The sequence below is a fragment of the Callithrix jacchus genome, chromosome 4 (genome assembly GCF_049354715.1).
Source record: "Callithrix jacchus isolate 240 chromosome 4, calJac240_pri, whole genome shotgun sequence".
NCBI lineage: Eukaryota > Metazoa > Chordata > Mammalia > Primates > Cebidae > Callithrix > Callithrix jacchus.
The window spans coordinates 2,876,909-2,896,790 of NC_133505.1; the positions used below are offsets into that span (position 1 = coordinate 2,876,909).

Genomic DNA, 19,882 nt, shown 5'->3' on the forward strand with positions numbered 1-19,882 from the left:
CTGAGGCAGGGAATTGCTTGAACCAGGGAGGTGGAGGTTACAGTGAGCCAAGATCGCACCACTGCACTCCAGCCTGGGCGACAAAGTGAGACTCCATGTCAATATCTATCTATCTATCTATCTATCTATCTATCTATCTATCTTTGCTCAAAGGGATGAGAAAGAGATACTAGGGTAATATACTCTAAAAGATTTTGGCCTAGTTACATTAATACCAGACCACGCGAGTATTGTTAGAGATAAAAAACATCATGATTAAAGGAATAATTCCTCAAGAAGACATGCAATTCCTGAACTTCTATATACCTAAACTTGTAACCTTAGAATATACAAAGCAAAATTAACATAATACAGGGAGAAACTGACAAGTCTTTCCCCACAGCAAACTCTTAACACACCTCTCCCAATAATCAATACATCAGGTCAGGTGGAGTGGCTCCCATCTGTAATCCCAGCACTTTGGGAGGCCAAGGCAGGTGGATCACCTGAGGCCACGAGTTTGAGATCAACCTGGCAAATATGAGAAAACCCAAACTCTAGTAAAAATACAAAAATTAGCTGGGTGTGGTGGCACAAGCCTGTAATCCCAGCCACTCAGGAGACTGAGGCACAAGTATCACTTGAACTCAGGAGGCAGAAGTTGCAGTGAACTCAGATAGTGCCACTGCGTCATTCCAGCCTGGGTGACTCTCTCTGTCTCCAAAAAAAAAAAAAAATAGAGCAAACAAAAAAAATTGAATACAATTAACAAACTTGAAAAACTGATATTCTAAAATAAAGTCTGTTGATTCACCAAATTAAGATCAAAGGAGGAAAAATTATGGTATCATTTTCCCATATGCAGAAACATTATTTGATAATATTCAATATCCATTTGTGACAAAGACTTTTAGTAAATGAGGACTAAATGGCAATGTTCTTAATATTATGGAGGATAATTATCAGAAACTACAGCAAATATGATATGAACCATGAGATGAATCCATTCAAAATCAGGAGGGACTATTAGTATGATTTCTACTCAACATATTAGTATGTCCAGGAGAGATCGGCCAGTACATCAAGACAAGAAAGGGAAATAAGCAAGGAAAGAAATAAAAGTTCTTATTCTCAACAATATTATTTTTAAAATTCAATGTTAGTTCTCAAACAGAGTTAAAGAAACAATCGAGGGAGCTGTTTTGAGAGCAGAATAGAGGTAGTGAGGTTGGGTGGGAAGAGCAGGGAAGGAAAGACGTTAGAATCAAAGAACATTTAGATGGATGAGTCCAGAGACTATTGCAGAACAAATGGAATTTACATATAATGAGATGACTAATTTGGGTAAAAATATATATGAAAAATGGAGAAATTCATTCAACACAGAAGCCTTTACTTTTTAACTTTCATTTACTTTTAAAACCCGTATCAGTAGTGTGTAATACACTTTTACAAAAAAATGAGGCAAAAGAAAAAGTCTCACAAAAACTTTAATTAAAACTCACCAGTATGGGGGCCGGGCGCGGTGGCTCACGCCTTAATCCCAGCACTTTGGGAGGCTGAGGCGGGTGGATCACGAAGTCAAGAGATCGAGACCATCCTGGTCAACATGGTGAAACCCTGTCTCTACTAAAGATACAAAAATTAGCGGGACATGGTGGTGCGTGCCTGTAATCCCAGCTACTCAGGAGGCTGAGGCAGGAGAAGTGCCTGAACCCAGGAGGCGGAGGTTGCGGTGAGCCGAGATCGCGCCATTGCACTCCAGCCTGGTCAACAAGAGCGAAACTCCGTCTCAAAAAAAAAAAAACTCACCAGTATGTCAGATACCCCTGTGCTTTGGCATATCATATGCAAATTTGGTAATATCTCCTTTTCTTTGCTCTATGCAGCATTTTATAGATTCATTGTTCTTTCATATAGTCATGTGCCACATAATGATGTTTCAGTCACCTAGTGACATTGTAGCTATGTAATAGCTTAGTGCAATGCATTATTCATGTGTTTGTAGTGATGGTATCAGCAAACACTTTAAAAATAAACTGAGGCCGGGCGCAGTGGCTCACGCCTATAATCCTAGCACTTTGGGAGGCCAAGGCGGGTGAATCACGAGGTCAAGAGATCAAGACCATCCTGGTCAACATGGTGGAACCCTGTCTCTACTAGTAAACACAAAAATTAGTTGCGCATGGTGGTGCGGGCCTGTAGTCCCAGCTACTCGGGCAGCTTAGGCAGGAGAATTGCCTGAACCCAGGAGGTGGAGGTTGCGGTGAGCCGAGATCCCGCCATTGCACTCCAGCCTGGGTAACAAGAGAGAAACTCCATCTCAAAAAAATAAAATAAAATAAATAAACGTGATGTAGTCAAAGTATACAGAGTTTATCAAGTCTACAGTAGTATAACGTCTTCACATTCACTCTTCACTCACTGAGTCACCCTGAGCAACTTCCAGTCCTGCAAACTGCATTCATGGTAAGTGTCCTGTACGATTTCTATCTTTTATGCTGCACTTTTACCATATTTTTCTATGTTTAGACACACAAATACAGCACTATGCTACAAATGTCTACTGTATTCAGCTCAGAAGCATGCCTAGGGGCAACAGACTATACCATCTAGCCCTGGTGTGTAGTAGGGTGTACCATCTAGGTTGTGTGAGTACATTCTATGATGCTCGCACAGTGACAAAATCACACAACAGCACATTTCTTAGAATATATCCTTGTAATTTATAGGACTGTAATTGCTATCTGCTGTTTTTCAAAAACAATTCTGCAAATAGGAGGATAGGTGAAGAAACTGGGGCCTGAGAAGGTCAGTGTGCTGATAGATGCCAGTGGTGTCATGTCACCAAGTCAGCGCACCCGTTCTCCACTGGCATGTCACCAAGTCAGCGCACCCGTTCTCCACTGGCATGTCACCAAGTCAGCGCACCCGTTCTCCACTGGCATGTCACCAAGTCAGCGCACCCGTTCTCCACTGGCATGTCACCAAGTCAGCGCACCCGTTCTCCACTGGCATGTCACCAAGTCAGCGCACCCGTTCTCCACTTGCCAGGAAGGTCAGTGCACCCGATTCCTCATTATCTTGAGCACTGGCTGCTAATGGCTCACAGTCATCACCTTCTCTGAATAATTGTCCCTGGACGAACAGAGATAATCTACGGTCTCCAGGAAGCCTTCAAGGTACAAAAGGTTGGCCCCTTGCCTCAAGGATAAATTTTGTTCCAAAAATCCTTCTTCCAAATTAGACCAGTCTTAAGCTCAGAACACAGCTTGCTCAGCCCATTTCCTCTTCCATATCTTGCTTCCCTCTCTGCTTTGCTTTTTTCCTGCAGCTTACTTTGCTCCCCAAAATTCCCTAGACTTGAACCCATGCCTAGGCTCTACTTCTAGGAAACCCAACCCAAGTGATTTATCCAAGGTCCAAACTTTAGAAGTGATTAGGCATGGACTCCTTAACAGGGGTCCCGACTCCTGGTCCACTCTTTTTTTACTATACCATGTAGTATTGAGACATACAAAAAAAGAGAAGAGGCTACTTTATCATTTAAATGTTTGAATTTTAACTCACTCAAGATGATTAATGTCATCAGTAATAACTAATTCCCATAATATTTCTGTTTGGTATAGGAAGATATTATAATTAACATTTCTGTCAGAAGATCCTGGAGTTTATCCTTTAAATCTACTATGGCACAAAAATTCTTCTTAGGCTTCCCTACAATGTGTAAAACTTTTTCCTGATTCAAAAAGAGAAATGGGTGTCAGTTCAAGCTGATATTCTGTGGAGTTTTTAGGTGATACTGAGTATTAGGTAATTTATTTTCCCTCTGATGGGAAAGTGTTGCTAAGGGTTTTGACTCAGAATCCAACTTCCTTGGCCACTCATTCAGTGGAGAAACAAGAAAAAAGGTAGAGACTTGGATCGAGAGAGGACACAGCCACCAGATCTGCTTAATGTTCTCAAGCTGAATCAAGTTTTAAGTTTACTTCAGTTATCCAAAGGAGTAAGGGGGAGGGGGAGGCATAAATGAATCAAAATAGGCTACGAGTTGATAACTGTTGAAGATGGGTGATGAGTTTGAGGACTAAGCTCTGATTTTTATCTTGCCTGAATTCCTAGCTAAGGGGTCTAGGGCGTCATGATCTACAAACCATAACTTCTCATCAGACTGGTTTTATTTGACCCTATATATTGTGATTTACTTTTCAATCTGACTCTGGCATAACATTGTGAGACGAGGAAAAATATTTGACCCCAAAACGTATTTCCTTCCTATACCCTGATATTGCCCTACAAAGTCTCTTGTGGGAAAAATCACATTCTATAGAGAATCCCCATCCCCCTTTTGTTTCCCCTCCCTTCTTTCCAGATCCAGGAGATAATCAACTAGGAACCAGGCACCCTTTTAGGTCCCATAAGAAACATTTCACAACCTGCTCTCTCTCTCTGACGTCTGCTACCTGGGATTCCTCTGCACAATAAAACTTGGTCTCCACATTTATTTTAACCTAAACATTCCTTTCCATTAACCCCACATCCTCAGATAAACTCAACAAATTGTCAACCAGAAAATGTTTACATTTACCTGTAGCCTGGAAGCCCCTGCTCGGAGTTGTCCCATCTTTCTGAACCAACCCAATGTATTTCTTCGATGTATGTGACTGACATCTCATACCTCCCTAATATATATAAATTATTATTATATTTAATATAATAATTATGTATAAATATATTGTAACCCAACCACTCTGGCCACACGTTCTCAGGACCTCCTGAGGGCTGTCACAGGCCATGGTCACTCGTATTTGGCTCAGGATAAATGTCTTCAAATATTGTATAGAGTTTTGATTCTTTTTGTCAAGAAGTCATGGGGGTTCACTATGGTATTCCACTTCTGTTTGACTCTTTTCCATAAAAGTTATACAATCCGAGTTGGCTGCTCAGCAACACATTTAGAAGTTACTGAAAACAGTGTAAAGCTCTAACTGTGTGTGGACTTGTCCTCAGCAAATTGGAGCATTTTCCCATCTCTCAGGAAACCTCTGAACATTAGGTCAAACAGATGAAAGAGATGGGTTGCAGCTTAGGAATCATAAAAGGAAGTAAGGGAGGACAGGCAAAGAGAGCCTTGGGGAACCTCAAGCCTCAAGTCTTTAGTCCTAAGAAGGGGAGATTTCTCCTCTCCATGAGTAAACTTCACGGAGAAAGAGCCTCCTTTGAGGCAGAACACAAGGCTATGGTAAGCCTTGTCTGATTTTTAAAAAAATTTGTTGATGCAGGCAGTGTAATTGATTTTTCTTAACAGAAAAGGTTTCTGGTTTTTTTTGTTGGTGGTGGTGATGTGGTTTGTTTTTTGAGATTGAGTCTCACTCTGTTACCCAGGCTGGAGTGCAATGGCATGGTCTTGGTTCACTGTGACCTCCCGTCCCAGGTTCAAGTGATTCTCCTGCCTCAGTCTCCTGAGTAGCTGGGACTACAGGTGAGTGCCACCACATCCAGCTAATTTTTGTATTTTTAGTGGAGATGGGGGTTTCACTAGGTTGACCAGGCTGGTCTTGAACCTCTAACCTTGTGATCTGCCCTCCTCAGCCTCCCAAAGTGCTGGGATTAGTCGTGAGCCACTGCGCCTGGCCTGTTTTTTGAGACAGGGTCTCTCTCTGTGGCCAGGCTGGAGTGCAGTGGCATGATCCCTGCAGTCTCAACCACTTGGGTTCAAGTGATCCTCTCACCTCAGCTTCCTGAGTATCTGGGGACGATAGGCACACACCACCACACCCAGCTATTTAAAGTTTTTTTTCTAGAAACAGTGTCTCACTACTTTGCACAGACTGGTCTTAAAACTCCTGGCCTCAAGCAATACTGCTGCCTTGGCCTCCCAAAGCTGTGGAGTTACAGGCTCGTACCATCACACCTAAGGTAAAATAGTGTTTCTTAAAGATCTATACAGGGAAGATATTTTTTCTCTAGACTTTTTTTTCCCTCTAAGCCAAGCAAACAGAAGAGAAAGACTGAGATTTCAGACAGTAGCTAGCATCTTATTTGGATTAATCCAGTTCTCCGATGTGGCCTGGTACTCAGGATACAGAAGACTTTCTAACACTGAAGATGTGTTAGAAAAACTCTTCAGGGACTTGCAGGTGACTAAACTTAAATGGAGAAATCTGATATCAGTGTGAAGCATGACATCGTAAAGAAACTGGGATTTGGAGTAAAAAGCCAAGGTTTAACTAAAAAGGTGGGATGTTATAAGAGAACATTAGGGGAATCTAGGTGAAAGAAATATGAGAACTTTATCTTTGCAGCATTTCTGTAAGTCTAAAATTATTCCAAAATTAAAGCATTACTAAAAATAAAAGTTCAGGGTTTCAGCCTTGGCTCTGATGCTTGGATTTTCTGAGCCTTAGATTCCTCATCTGTAAAATGGGATAATGACACTGCTCATTTCCCTGTGTGGCCGGTAAGCAAATGGACACACGGCAGACACTGAAGCACACAGCCCATGCTGGTCACTTTCCAAGGGAGAGTCACGTTGGTGTCAGAGGGAAGCAGTAAGGTGGAAAAGGTGTTTATACTACAAACCAAAGACCCATTTGTTATAAACCATCAGTAGAGCTTTGTTAACCTTTGGAGTTAAACACAGACACCAAATATTTCAGGCATGTTAGCTCTAGCAGGCCATTTATTACATTATTAGAAGGGTTTCGCAGCCATCTTAAAAATAATAATAAAAAATAAGAGGGACACAGCTCATAATAATAAGGAGGTATAATGAACAAAAGGGAAAACAGTAGCTTCAAACACCCAACTTTCCTTTTAGGAAGTCCCAGGGCCATAGGAGAAAGGAAAGGAGAGGCATTTTCTAGCCTTAACCTACTCCACACGACTTGGCTGCTGATCTGGAAAACTTGCTCATAGCAAGTCCTAGACCAGCTCAGCCACTGTGTGGATCTTCTGATGGCGAATGAGGTTGCAGTGTCGATTAAAGCTTTTCCCGCATTCAGTGCACTGGTGAGGCCGCTCCCCCGTGTGGCTTCTCTGATGTTCAATGAGAAATGAACGCCGACCGTAGCTCTTATTGCACTGGTTGCACTGATACGGCTTTTCTCCTTTGTGGATTCTCTGATGCTGGATGAGACCTGCACTCTGACTGAAGGCCTTCCCACACTCCTTACAGTGGTACCGTTTCTGTATATTGTGGATTCCTCGGTGATTAAAAAGACCAGAACTCCGACTGAAGGCTTTCCCACACACATTACATTCATAAGGTCTTTCTCCAGTGTGAATTCTTTGATGTCGAATGAGACCTGAGCTCTGAGTAAAGCTCTTCCCACATTTATCACATTTGTGCTGCCCCTCTCCTGAGACATTTCCCCACTGCCTCTGTATCCTATCCTTATGTTCACCAACTTGTCTATGTGGGAGATCCTGCTGTGATACCTCCCAGGTCTGCTCATTAAACATTTTCCCATGTGGTTCCACTATCTTAAGACAGTCTTTCCTTAGCACCAACTCTCTGTCCTCAGTCTTGGTCACCTCATCTGAAACAAAGAAAAAGACTAGGTAAATGTCACTTGTTCCCTGAGCCTATGGGTAAATGACTATGTCTATAAAAATACATCATAGAAAAGCAAGTGGGCTAGAAACAGAAGGGCCAGTGTGGTAACACCTTCCCCAAGGTAAGGAGGAAAGTTTGCCCTCTTTTGCAAAACATAGGTCAGTCCATCCCCATGTAGACTTGGCCTGGGGAAGTTTTTTGTTTTTGAGACAGAGTATTGCTCTGTAACCCAGGCTGAAGTTCAATGGTGTGATCTCAGCTCACTGCAGCCTCCACTTCCTGGGTTTAAGTGATTCTCCTGCCTGAGCCTCCCAAGTAGTTGAAACTACAGGCACATGACCCCCAAACCCAACTAATTTTGTATTTTTGGTAGAGATGGGGTTTCACCATCTTGGTCAGGCTGATCTCAAACTCCTGACCTCAGGTGATTCACTCACCTTGGCCACCCAATATGCTGGGATTACAGATGTGAGCTACCATGCCCGGCTGGCAGTATTTTTTTATACTTCTTCATGGGAAGAGATGGGTAAAGATCAGGCTGGCTTCTCTGGAGTTTTCACTTAGACCTGTCTCTCCTTCCTGAGATTACCTCAAAGTAACCCTTTCCAAGGTAAGTTACTTCATGTACTCATTCATTCATTTTCAGAACAAGTATGAAACATCTACTGTTCCAGGTGGTCTTCAGGCAGTACAGTAGTCCCCACTTAACTGTGGTTTTGCCTTACGAAGTTTCAGCTATTCACAGTCAACCACAGTTCAAATATACTAAATGGAAGATGCCAGAAACAAACAATTCCTAAGTTTTAAATTTGGCACCATTCTTAGTGTGATGAAATCTCATTCCATCTGGCTCTGTCTCACCCAGGACATGAGTCCTCCTTTTGTCTAGCATGTCCACACTGTACATGCTGCTTGCCTGTTACACACCTACTAGCCATCTGGTTACCAGACTGACTGTTGCAATGTCACAGTGCTTATGTTTATATACCCTTATTTTACCTAACAGTGGCCCCAAAGTGCAAAGGTAGTGAGGCTGGCATATTATTATAATTGTTCCACGTTATTATTATTGTTGTTTATCTCTTACGATGCTTAATTTATAAATTAAACTTTATCTTAGGTATGCATAGAAAAAAATAGGATACCGGGTTCAGTATTATCCTGGGTTTCAGGCATCTATTGGGGGTCGTGGAACGGATCCCCCTTGAATAGTGGGGACTACTATCTTTACGACTTTCAAATCTACAGTTATCCAAGGTGTACTCCCGTCATAAGACCTTTGCTCTAGTGCCTCCCGTCGTGAGACCTGACCTTGCTCTAGCGCCTCCCGTCGTGAGACCTGACCTTGCTCTAGCGCCTCCCGTCATGAGACCTCTGCTCTAGCGCCTCCCGTCATGAGACCTCTGCTCTAGCGCCTCCCGTCATGAGACCTCTGCTCTAGCGCCTCCCGTCATGAGACTTGACCTTGCTCTAGCGCCTCCCATCATGAGACCTCTGCTCTAGCGCCTCCCGTCATGAGACCTCTGCTCTAGCGCCTCCCATCATGAGACTTGACCTTGCTCTAGCGCCTCCCGTCATGAGACCTCTGCTCTAGCGCCTCCCATCATGAGACTTGACCTTGCTCTAGCGCCTCCCATCATGAGACCTCTGCTCTAGCGCCTCCCGTCATGAGACTTGACCTTGCTCTAGCGCCTCCCGTCATGAGACCTCTGCTCTAGCGCCCCCCGTCATGAGACTTGACCTTGCTCTAGCGCCTCCCATCATGAGACCTCTGCTCTAGCGCCTCCCGTCATGAGACTTGACCTTGCTCTAGCGCCTCCCGTCATGAGACCTCTGCTCTAGCGCCTCCCATCACGAGACCTCTGCTCTAGTGCCTCCCGTCACGAGACCTCTGTGCTAGTGCCTCCCATCATGAGACCTTTGCTTCTCTCTTGCTGGAAAGCTCCCACCTCAAATGAAAGCAAGGCCCTGTCTCTCTCACTTCCTTCAAGGCTTTGTTCAACTCACCTTCTCAATGGGTCTACCTGAATTCTTCCATTTAATAGCACAATCTGTTTCCCTTATCCACAGTACTCTTATCTCCCTTATCCTGTTCTATTTTTGCCATATTCTGTAACCTCATCACCTTTGAACACACTGTATCATCTCTTTATTTTCGTGTTTATCATTCTCTCCCTCTTGCTACAATCCAATCTCTAAGAAAGGATCCTTGTTTTATCCCTGAGAATCATGCCTGGCACATAGTAGTTGCCAAAAAAATATGTGTTGAAAGAACATATAAAAGGGAAAGGACTGAAACCAATTCTATGACTATGGCCTCAATGGACTGGCCCCCAGAACTGGCATGTGGAGCAAAGGCTGCCCCATAGGACTGATCCATACTGAATTGTGTCCAGCCAACCCCATCAAACCCTTTCTGCTTGGAGGAGTTGAAAGTAAGAATGGAGAGAAACAGACCCACACTGTCTACACACTAAAGAGCAGCTGCTATGGTATCCTTAGAATGTCTTGGGTTTCCCAGGTCTGACTTCACTTTGCAACATAGAAAACGCCAAGGATAACAGAGCCATCCTTCTTCTTTTGACAAAAATATCTGCTTCTTTCTCCTACGTCTGCCCTGTCTTTCACACACCAGAATAGGTAGGCGTGTGGGAGACTTAGGACTCCTCTGTTGTCAGGCCATGGCTCTCCTCCTCCTTTTAGATGGGGGATCACAACAGGTTTGGAAAGTAAAAATGTGTCTGTAGAGAAGAGATGGGCCACAAGTGGGATCAGTACTGCCCTTTTGCTTAAACTTCATATTCAATCTGAAATGTACGAGGGAGCCAGGTAGAATATAAAAACTTGGACATTTCCCACATTTTATTACTGTTTATACAACTTTCATGACTTACAAAGCACTTTCAGATACATTATCAAAATGACTCACCACAGAACTCCTTGATGTTATCATCCCATCTCTTTAAAGAACTATAGAAAAATTTGGGAAGATACATACATGTATGGGTAGACAGACTATATAGAGAAATGTCTGGAAAATACACAGCAAAGTGACAAGAGTAGTTACCTCAAGGGAGTAGGATTTGGAGAACTTTCATTTGTTACTATATAAACTTTTGTATTATTTAGATTTTTAAAGAATCAGCAAAACTTAAACAGAAACTCAAACTTACCTATTAAATATTGCTTGGCTAACAAGTTGAAAAGCTGGAACTTAAACTTGGTCTTTGTAATTTCAAACATATGTTGTTTTATAATATTGGTTTTCCCTAAATTTGTAACACATACCTGCACTGATACCTTGGAGGGAGAACTCTCCAATCTGGAGATGCCCTCTGGATACTCCCTGACAGCCACAGCAGATGTTTTACAAACATTTGTTGAATGGATAGATGGATGAGTGGACACAGGTGGACAATTTAGATGTGCTTCTTGGAAAAGGGGGTTCTCAGCAGGGTTCTAGAGGTACTTTGGAAGGCAGAAGAGAGGAGGTGGCTAGAAAATAAAAGGTCCAAGTTCACAGAGAGAGGAAGAAGAAACAAAGAAATTGACTGGAAAGCAGCTCATTAAGAGGGAAAATTGCATGAGGAGCAATTTTAATCTGATAAAGTCGTGGGAGCTATAGGAAGGTCTGTGCTGAATTTACTCAACACATACACTTTACTTTAAATCAGGAGATGTGTTCCATGTCACAGGAATCCACAACCGCTAGCGCAGATGAAATCAACGAAGCTAGAGACAAAGAGGCAAAGGGAGTTGCACCTTTGATGCATACGGGGTAATGTGAAACTGGAAAGAGCAGAACTTCACTAAAGATTGTCAGAAGATTAACAAAGAGTCAGTAAGAGGGTATGATTTTATATGTGGAAAATTTGGCAAGCCGGAGCCAATTCCCGCAGGGAGAGCTAGAGTTGGAAAGCAGCTGACTCAGTCCCAAGTGCTCGGTACTATACCCACAAGGGTGGCTACTACCCCCACTCAGAAGATTAGAGAAGAAAACGGCAAAGTGTGATTTCATTGGATTTTCCCATACATTCTGCCACTTACTAAGCATATCTCCTATCTTTCTACTCCAAGTATGAGCCCAAATCAGCAAGGGTGGCAATGGTGCTTTGTGACAATAGCGACCATGTATTAAGCATAATGCATGCCAAGTGCTTTTCATAAACTGTTTGCACTTGATGCTCACAATGACTTTCTGAGGTACATACTGGTTATGGACCAAATTATATCCCCTCACGTATGTTGAGGTCCTAACCCTCAATATGATTATATTCGAAGATACAGCCTTGAAGGAGGTATTAAAAGTTACATGAGGTTATAAGGTAGGGCCCTATCTAGTAGGACAGGTACGTCTTTATAAGAAGATGAGACACCAGAGCTTGCTCTCTCTCTCTATGCACACAAAGGAAAGGCCATGTGAGGACACAGCAAGAAGACAGCCATCTATACGCCAGGAAGGAACCCCACCAAGAACTAAACCTGATGGCATCTTGATTCTTAGACTACTAGCCTTCAGAAACGTGAGTAAATACATTTCTGTTGAAGACACCCAGTCTGTGGTACTCTCTTAAGGCAGCACAAGGAAACTAAACCAAAGCTATTATCAACCCCATTTTGTAGATGAGGGATCTGAGGTCAAGTGGTTCAGTAATCTGCTCAATAAAGGCAGCTTCCATGAGGCAAGGCCAGGATCTGAACCTGTCAAACCTTAAAGTCCATTCTCTGAAGCTGTGCTCCACAGTGATCCCTAAAGCCTTCCTAATTTACCATGCCTCAGAACTCCAGAGAGCTTCCAGGATGGTACTCAGGGAGAAGGATCAAAAAGGAGCACACTAGGTTCTCAAAAGCACTGAACATTGCTGTTATCTGGATCTCCCATCTCCCCAGCTCTGCGTTTATTGTTTGTTTTTGCTTGACCAGGTGAGATTCGTTCAACATCAAATAAATCCTGTCCCTCACCTGTCTCTCCAATAGAATTGCACTTCTGAGCAGAGTCACATGTGAGCTGGGGTTCCTTAGGCTGGGACTGAAGGCTCAGTAACGTCTGCTCTGCTAGAGGCACCATCTCTTTAGAGAGGACTTCTTGTCTGTGTCTGTGGGCTACCATCTGGGGACAAAAAGACGAGATTTGACTTTTGAAGAAATTAACTGTCTGAAATAAACACTTCCAAGAAAGAAGAACACAGGAAGAAGGTATTTTATTACCAACATCAAGGAGATACAAAGCAGATACAAGGATGCTTGGCATCTCAAAGTAGACCCTTTTCTCCAGCAAATGTCCCTTCCTACCTCATGCTGTGGTTCATCGAGCTCTCTCTCCAGGTCCTCCAGCAAAATCACAGCCTCCTCTCCACTCTCTGGACAGTGTTCCCTCACCCAGCCCTGGAGCTCCTTGGGCAGGATGGACAGAAACTGCTCCAGCACCAGCAGATCCAAAATCTGCTCCTTTGTGCTCACATGTGGCCTCAACCACTGGTAGCAAAGTTCCTGGAGTCGGGTAAGAGCCTCCCTTGGTCCAGGGGTCTCTTGGTAACACAGCTGTCGGAAGTGCCTTCGGAAGATTTCCCTTGCTAGTGGATTACTGCGTTTCAGCCTGGATTCCTGCCTTTGGAAGTGACTTTTTGCTTCCACTTTCATTGTCAGAAGTTCTTCCCATGCCTCAGGAACTTGAATACCCAGGGATAAAACCTCCTTTGAGTTTGTATTCATCTTGACCTTGAACAGCTTAAAAGGTACCCTCCAGCTGGAGCTATGCTTCAAGACACACCAGAGGTGCCTGCCTAAGCAGTAAAAATAATTATTTATACAGAAAAATGGCAATAGCTGATGACAGAAACTGGTAATATAAGCAATTATCACAGACCCTAAAGCTCTTCACTGAAAAGTGGCATAGTAACCAAAGGATGGAAATAATGGTACTATATACATTCATAATGTGCAAAAAGCATAGGCTTTCAAGTTACCCAGATGTGGGTTTTCTTTCTTTTTCTAAAGATGGGGAATTTCACTCTGTTTCCCAGGCTGGAGTGTAGTGGCATAATCATAGCTCACTGCAACCTCAAACTCGTGGGTTTAAGCGATCCTCCCACCTTGGCCTCCCAAAGTGCTCCCGAACTGCTGGGATTACAGGTGTCTGCCACCACGCCTGGCCCAGACCTAGGTTTTATTCTGATCCTAACATTTACTAATTGTGTGACCTTCTGCCAAGTTTTTAAATCATCCTTCAATCTTGGTTTATGTGAAAAATAAATAGCAATAATACCTTACAGAGTTTACGGAGGAAAACAGCCCATGAATTAGGGACTGCACAGGTAACTCAGAAAGGCTGAATAAAAAGTCTGAACTCACTGTATAAACATCAAATTAGAGAAAGAATAAATGGGAATGTTGTTATTGTTGACTAAATGAATGCGCCAACATTTACCTTACTATTTACTTCAGTGTTCTTAATCTTCAAAACAACCATTTAAAGTTGGCATTGCTTTCACTAAATTTACAGAAAGAAAGGCTTAGGTGGACTGTCCTGTGAGCTTTCCACACTGCCCTGGTGCTACTGAAGAGTAACAGTCAACACTGCACCAGTCTACAATATGCTTTCAGGTGCAAGACCGTATTTAATCCTCACAATTACCCACTCAGGTTTTATTATGGTAATTATTTCACTAGATAAGAGATGGAAGCCAGGGAAAGGTAAGTAGACTGCCCAAGGTCAACTTCTTTGTGAGGATAATCTTAAGAAGCCAAAGAAGCCCAAGGGAGAAGTTTTCTCCTCAGACCCAGGCAGCTCCTGAAACCCAGGGGATGTTTCTAAAATGGGTGCCTCCAAAACGTCAGGAAGCAGACCGCGCAGCCGGGGGATCCCAGCCTGACAGGCCCTATGGCAGACGTCCGGGGAATCCGAACTGGGCGTGGAGAGAAGTGCAGCGAGCCCTAGAACATCCACCTTTCACAGGCGCCTCAGTGATCTGTACGTATTGTAAAGTTTGAGAATCAAGGAATTGAGGAAAAGGGAATGAGGAACTGTTACATTCTGCACTTGAAAACCAGTCCATTCAACGCCCCTCAAGTTGCTTTTAGAATCTAGAGGTGAGAGGGTATACAGGGCTCTCCATCTTTTCCTTTCTTTTTTTTTTTTTTGAGCCTTGTTGCCCAGGCTGGAGTGCAATGGCGCGATCTCGGCTCACCGCAACCTCCGCCTCCTGGGCTCAGGCAATTCTCCTGCCTCAGCCTCCTGAGTAGCTGGGATTACAGGCACGCACCACCATGCCCAGCTAATTTTTTGTATTTTTAGTAGAGACGGGGTTTCACCATGTTGACCAGGATAGTCTCGATCTCTTGCCCTCGTGATCCACCCGCCTCGGCCTCCCAAAGTGCTGGGATTACAGGCGTGAGCCACCACGCCCGGCCCAGGGCTCTCCATCTTGCGGACTCCCAAAGCCCTAGTAATCCTTAACTTCCTCTCCCGAGACTTTCTTCCCCGAGTTCTAATCCTGTGGTCGTTACTCACGGAAGTGACCTTTCAGCCTCGCCGTCCTCCCATAACCCTCTCTCGTGTAACGTCCCCACAGTCGGGGACGACCATTATGGACGAGGGAACCCCCGAAGCCGCGCGACACTAACCGCCGCCCCCTCCTCCGGCTCCCACTTCCCGGAGGCTGAAGTTCACTTTCGATACCCCTTTCCCAGCGCCACGTTCCGCGACCCGCCTCCATTCCCGGTCCCCACGGCCAACTCACGAGACCCGGAAGGCGCGAGGAGCGAGCGGGGGTTACCGGTCCGGCGTTGCTAGGAGCTCCGCACGAACAATGGCCTGGCGGGAAAGACGCCGACCCCTCCTGGAGCGCGGACCTGCCAGACGCACTTCCGGGCCGGTCTAGGCCTCCGCGTCTCGATGTCCCGCCTCCGGCGTCCACGTCACCTCTGGCTCCACCCCCATTTTCCTGGCGTCCAGGTCTTCCTTGGCGCGAATCACAGAATCAGAGGGTCTTAAGTGTGGGGCCGCACGCGGGTTTTAAGCGGAAAACGTTGATGAAGCATAGGCCGTTAAGTATTGAAAACGCGGATGTAAAGCATTTCTAAAATGAATGCCTTTCTATGGTTTGAAAAACCCCTCAGTCAATACCCAAATTATTAAAATGTCAGACCCCCCACCCCTCCTTAGTCCCAGTCCCTAAGGCAGCCACTGTCCCCGGTAGCGATGCCGGGCCCGGGTCGCCATCCACCGGGGGAGGAAGAGCGGCCTTCCCCGGAGCTCAGGGCCGCTCTGGAGCGAGAGGCCGCCGGGAGAGCCGGAGCCCCGCGGAGCCCCGCGGAGCCCGCGCCGGGGCTGATTCTCCGCCTGGGAAAGGACCGCGCAGCCGCAGATCCACGGAGCCCTGAACGCCGTCACCTTCTGCTGGTACGAGCAGCTGCTCTGGCGCCTCTGGAGGAAATACGGGGGCCCCTGGCGCCCTGACGAAGCACCGCAGGGCCCCGGCGTGCACACCGGAGACGGCGGGCCGGGGGCCGGCGCCGAGCGGACTGTCCGTGGCCGAGTGCCCGGGGACCCGGGCGTCCGCGCTCACCCCTCGGGCGTCCTGCCGGGCTGGGAGGAGGGAGCCGCGGAGGTGCCGGACCTGGGTGGCGGCGGGGGCTGCGGGCCCCGAGCTGGACGGGGAGGTCAACGGCAGTTCCAGCCCCGACGGCAGGGCTCGCGCCCATTGGAAGCCAGGGCAGCGCCCGGTCCAGCTCCCCCGCCATGCTTTGGCCAATCGCCCAGCCCACCTCCATCCCCTGCCCCGCGCATCCATCACCCTCTCCGTGGACTCCGCCTAGAAGAAGGAGCGTGGGGCGGGGAAGGCGGCCGGCGGCCACCACGGCGGCCTCTCCCAGTCTCTGCCTCCACCCCGCTTCATCCCGGCCCACCCGGCCCCGCAGTCCCAGCTCTTGCCCAATGCCCAGGAGTTCACGTACGAAGGTGGTGGCTCGCCCAGTTTCTTCTCTGATGGCGCCAATGGCCAGGGCAGTGGCACCGCAGCCCACTTTGGAGGCAGTGGGGCTGTCACCGGCAACCGCAGCAGCTTCTACCTGGCCCAGGTATTTGGAGGTGCTGCCAACCGCCTCCTCCTGGAGAAGCCGCCCTTCATTGGAAGGCCTCGGCTACAACCTGAACACCATGGAATATCCTAGTCAGCTGTTCCACCCCGCAGTGCTGGCCACCTGACCCTCTACCTGCTCTGGGGCCGGCAGCACTCAAGACCACCGAAAAGAGGAAGAAGGCCAGGAGCGGGTTGCGGGGGGGGGCTCATTCCTGTATTCCCAGCAGTTTGGGAGGCAGACCCATCACAGGGTCAGAACCCAGCAGTTTGGGAGGCGGGCAGATCACGAGTTCGAGACCAGCCTGGCCAACGTGGTGAAACTCCGTCTGGTGAAACCCCGTCTCTACTTAAAAAAAAAAAAATACAAAAAATTAGTCAGGTGTGCTGGCAGGTGCCTGTAGTCCCAGCTACTCAGGAGGATGAGGCAGGAGAATCGCTTGAAACTGGAAGGTGGAGGTTGCACACCACTGCACTCTAGCCTGGGCAAAACAGAGAAACTCCATCTGAAAAAAGTAAAAATAAAAATGAAAGTAAAATAAAAATGAAAAATAAAATAAGAGGAAAAGGAAAATGTACAAAAGGATTTTCGATTTTCTCACTCGCTTCTAGGAAAAAAAAAAAAAAAAAGATCCAGCCCAGGCATGGAATAGGAGGGCTCCCAAAGCACCAAAACGTGTTTAACTAACCCCCCTACCACTTACCACTCACCCATCGGCCTGTGATTTAGTTGGTTGGTTTGGGTTTTATATTTCTTTTTTCTTTTCTTTTTTTTGACATGTAGTTTTCTATATAACATCTTTAATTGGTGACTTCCTGTGCTAAGAATGACCCAGAAGTGCATTTCTGCTCTCTGCTTCTCCCTTCCTCCTCACACTCCAGTTTAGGATTGCTGTGTCACAGGGAAGGAAGAGCTGCAACTGGAGCCTGACCCTCCTGGAACAGGGAGAGGCTGGCCTGTGTCACTGCCTCTGTCGCCCAGCCATCCAAACTTGGCAGGCTTTCTCAGGCCCTGCCATCAAAATAGCTCTGACTCCAGCCCCTACTCCCTTTCAGGCTGGGCCACAGGGAGCTGCTGGCTGGCCACTTGATACCCTCCCGCTAGAGCTGATGTCTGACCACAGGAAGGTTAGCACTTTATGTAGTTGAATTCCTTTCATCTCTGTCCTGTGGACCCCAGCCCACCATTCCCTCCAGGCCCAGACCATCATCAAGGCCCTGGCCACCTCGCCACTGATGAATATGGCCTTTTCTTTCTCTCATGCAGCCCCTTTTTCCCTGAGCCAGAGGTTGTGGATAGGGAGGTGGTTTGTGTGTGTGTGTGTGTGTGTGTGTGTGTGTGTGTGGTTTCCTGTCCATTTTTTAAGGATTACAAACCATGTGAAACTTCCTCTCCAGATGTGTTTCTGCCTTGCAGCAAGTGTTTATTAATGAGTGAGGCTGAGGAAAGGGCTGAGGGCATTAGCAGTTCTTTTGCAGGACACTGTGCATGGTGGGGTCACACCACTGTGGCTAAGCCCCAGACACTTCCAGAGAGAAACAGTGCAGAAGGAACTGGTTTCCAGACTGCAGAGGGAGCCGCACTTTTGTTTTTGACCCCCCTACCACCACCACCCCAAAAATAGGTTAGCTCTGAAGGGCAGAGGGAATACTCAAGCCTCTGATGCATCCCTGCACTTCGACCCTCTTGTTGTGTGACCTTAGCCAGTGGGGAGCTACTCACCTGAGCACCCTTGGGGGTGGGATTTTGGAGTCAGCATCTGTAGCACGAAGCCCTGAGCCTGGAATGGAGACTCTTTGGTCTTTTGGTTGTAGGTGCTGAGTACATCTGTGCCCCTGCCTAATTGAGAGCTTCTCAGTACTTCTTGCCATCCCCTCTCACTGCACTGACCCAACCTCACTGGACCTTAATACTGTGAGGAGTGGTGTCCTGGACAGGGACTCTGCACTCCCAGGTGATGTGTTTGGATCACAGAGGTGCATTTGCTCCCCTGCCTTTGCCAGAAGAAGGTTTGTTTCTCCAACCCTAGAAGGCAGGGCAAACATGGACAAGGACCAGGGGAGCAGTGTAACAAACTTTTTTTTTTTTTTTTTTTTTGGCAAGTGGGGCACTTGGCATCAAGGTCCCATCACCAGAAGGCACCAAAGCCCTTGCCACCCCCCGACTCCATCCTCCCCACCGACCTCAAGTGGGCAACTGCTGTGGCTGTGGATCCTGCCCAGGCAGGCCCTGCCAGCCTCCTCCCCCTGCAGTGGGCACCAGTTCTACTTCCCCCAGCAGACAATGCCCTGGTTTCTCAGCCAGCACTATCCGTTTTAGAAAGCTAAAAAGCTTAGGCCGGGCGTGGTGGCTCATGCCTATAATCCCAGCACTTTGGGAGGCCAAGGCGGGTGGATCACGAGGTCAAGAGATCGAGACCATCCTGGTCAATGAGGTGAAACCCCGTCTCTACTGAAAATACAATAATTAGCTGGGCATGGTGGTGCGCACCTGTAGTCCCAGCTACTCGGGAGGCTGAGGCAGGAGAATTGCTTGAACCCAGAAGGCGGAGGTTGCGGTGAGCCGAGATCGAGCTATTGCACTCCAGCCTGGGTAACAACAGCAAAACTTCATCTCAAAAAAAAAAAAAAAAAGCTTCATAGACCCATTCTTAGAGATACCTTCTGGATTTTCTTATGTTTATATTAATCAGAGCCTTCTAGAAGTCACAAAATATTCATTCCATGTTCATTTTCAGTATATAAAAAAAGAAATGCCAAATAAGATTTGAAAATATTGGGAATATTGGAAACCTTTAACTCTTAAAAAATACGCAGTGGTTGTATGTATAATACATACACATACATAATACTCCTTTAAACATAACATGAAAAGTCTGTTTAGAACCTTCATAAAATTGAGGCTGAAGCTAAATGGCCCTCACCAATATTAAAGATCTAAACTCTCTATCATGTAAAACAAACAACCATACTATACATACTGTTCTGCAACTTGCCTTTTTTTTAAAAAAAACTTAGAAGTGGGAAAATAGGCTGGGCACAGTGGCTCATGCCTGTAATCCCAAGTTTGGGAGGCCAAGGAGTGTGGATCACTTGAGCCAGGAGTTTGAGACCAGCCTGGCCAACATGGTTAAATCCCGTCTCAACTAAAAATACAAAAATTAGTTGGGCATGGTGGCAGGCACCTATAATTCCAGCTACTTGGGAGGCTGAGGCAGGAGAATAGCTTGAACTCAGGACGTGAAGGTTGCAGTGAGCTGAGATTGTC

The 19,882-nt window shown here is 46.3% G+C and overlaps 1 protein-coding gene across 5 annotated transcripts; it reads right to left on the minus strand.

The window, feature by feature from the left end:
- Nucleotides 1-6,632: 6,632 nt before the first annotated feature.
- On the minus strand, nt 6,633-15,405 carry ZSCAN9 (zinc finger and SCAN domain containing 9). 5 transcript variants are annotated; one of them, XM_078368080.1, is made up of 4 exons: nt 15,277-15,405; nt 12,830-13,316; nt 12,500-12,647; nt 6,633-7,520 (listed from the first exon to the last, which is right to left on the minus strand). In XM_078368080.1, exons 2-4 carry the CDS (start codon nt 13,247-13,249, stop codon nt 6,904-6,906), a joined length of 1,185 nt encoding a protein of 394 aa, XP_078224206.1. In that variant the 5' UTR covers nt 13,250-13,316; nt 15,277-15,405; the 3' UTR covers nt 6,633-6,903. The 5 variants fall into 5 exon arrangements, with proteins under 5 accessions (XP_078224206.1, XP_008992013.1, XP_078224205.1 ...); XM_008993765.5 differs by having other exon boundaries at nt 12,830-13,320; XM_078368079.1 differs by having other exon boundaries at nt 15,161-15,405.
- Nucleotides 15,406-19,882: the final 4,477 nt, after the last annotated feature.

What these genes read in the sequence shown, in the direction of transcription:
- ZSCAN9 (XM_035294710.3), bottom strand. Translation starts at nt 15,252, where the DNA reads ATGGAGGCGGGTCGCGGAACGTGGCGCTGGGAAAGGGGTATCGAAAGT. An exon ending in GAGGCTGAAAGGTCACTTCC is followed by an intron (nt 13,321 to 15,047) that starts GTGAGTAACGAC and finishes TTTACTGCTTAG; the next exon opens with GCAGGCACCTCTGGTGTGTC. An exon ending in CAATTCTATTGGAGAGACAG is followed by an intron (nt 7,521 to 12,499) that starts GTGAGGGACAGG and finishes TCTTTGTTTCAG; the next exon opens with ATGAGGTGACCAAGACTGAG.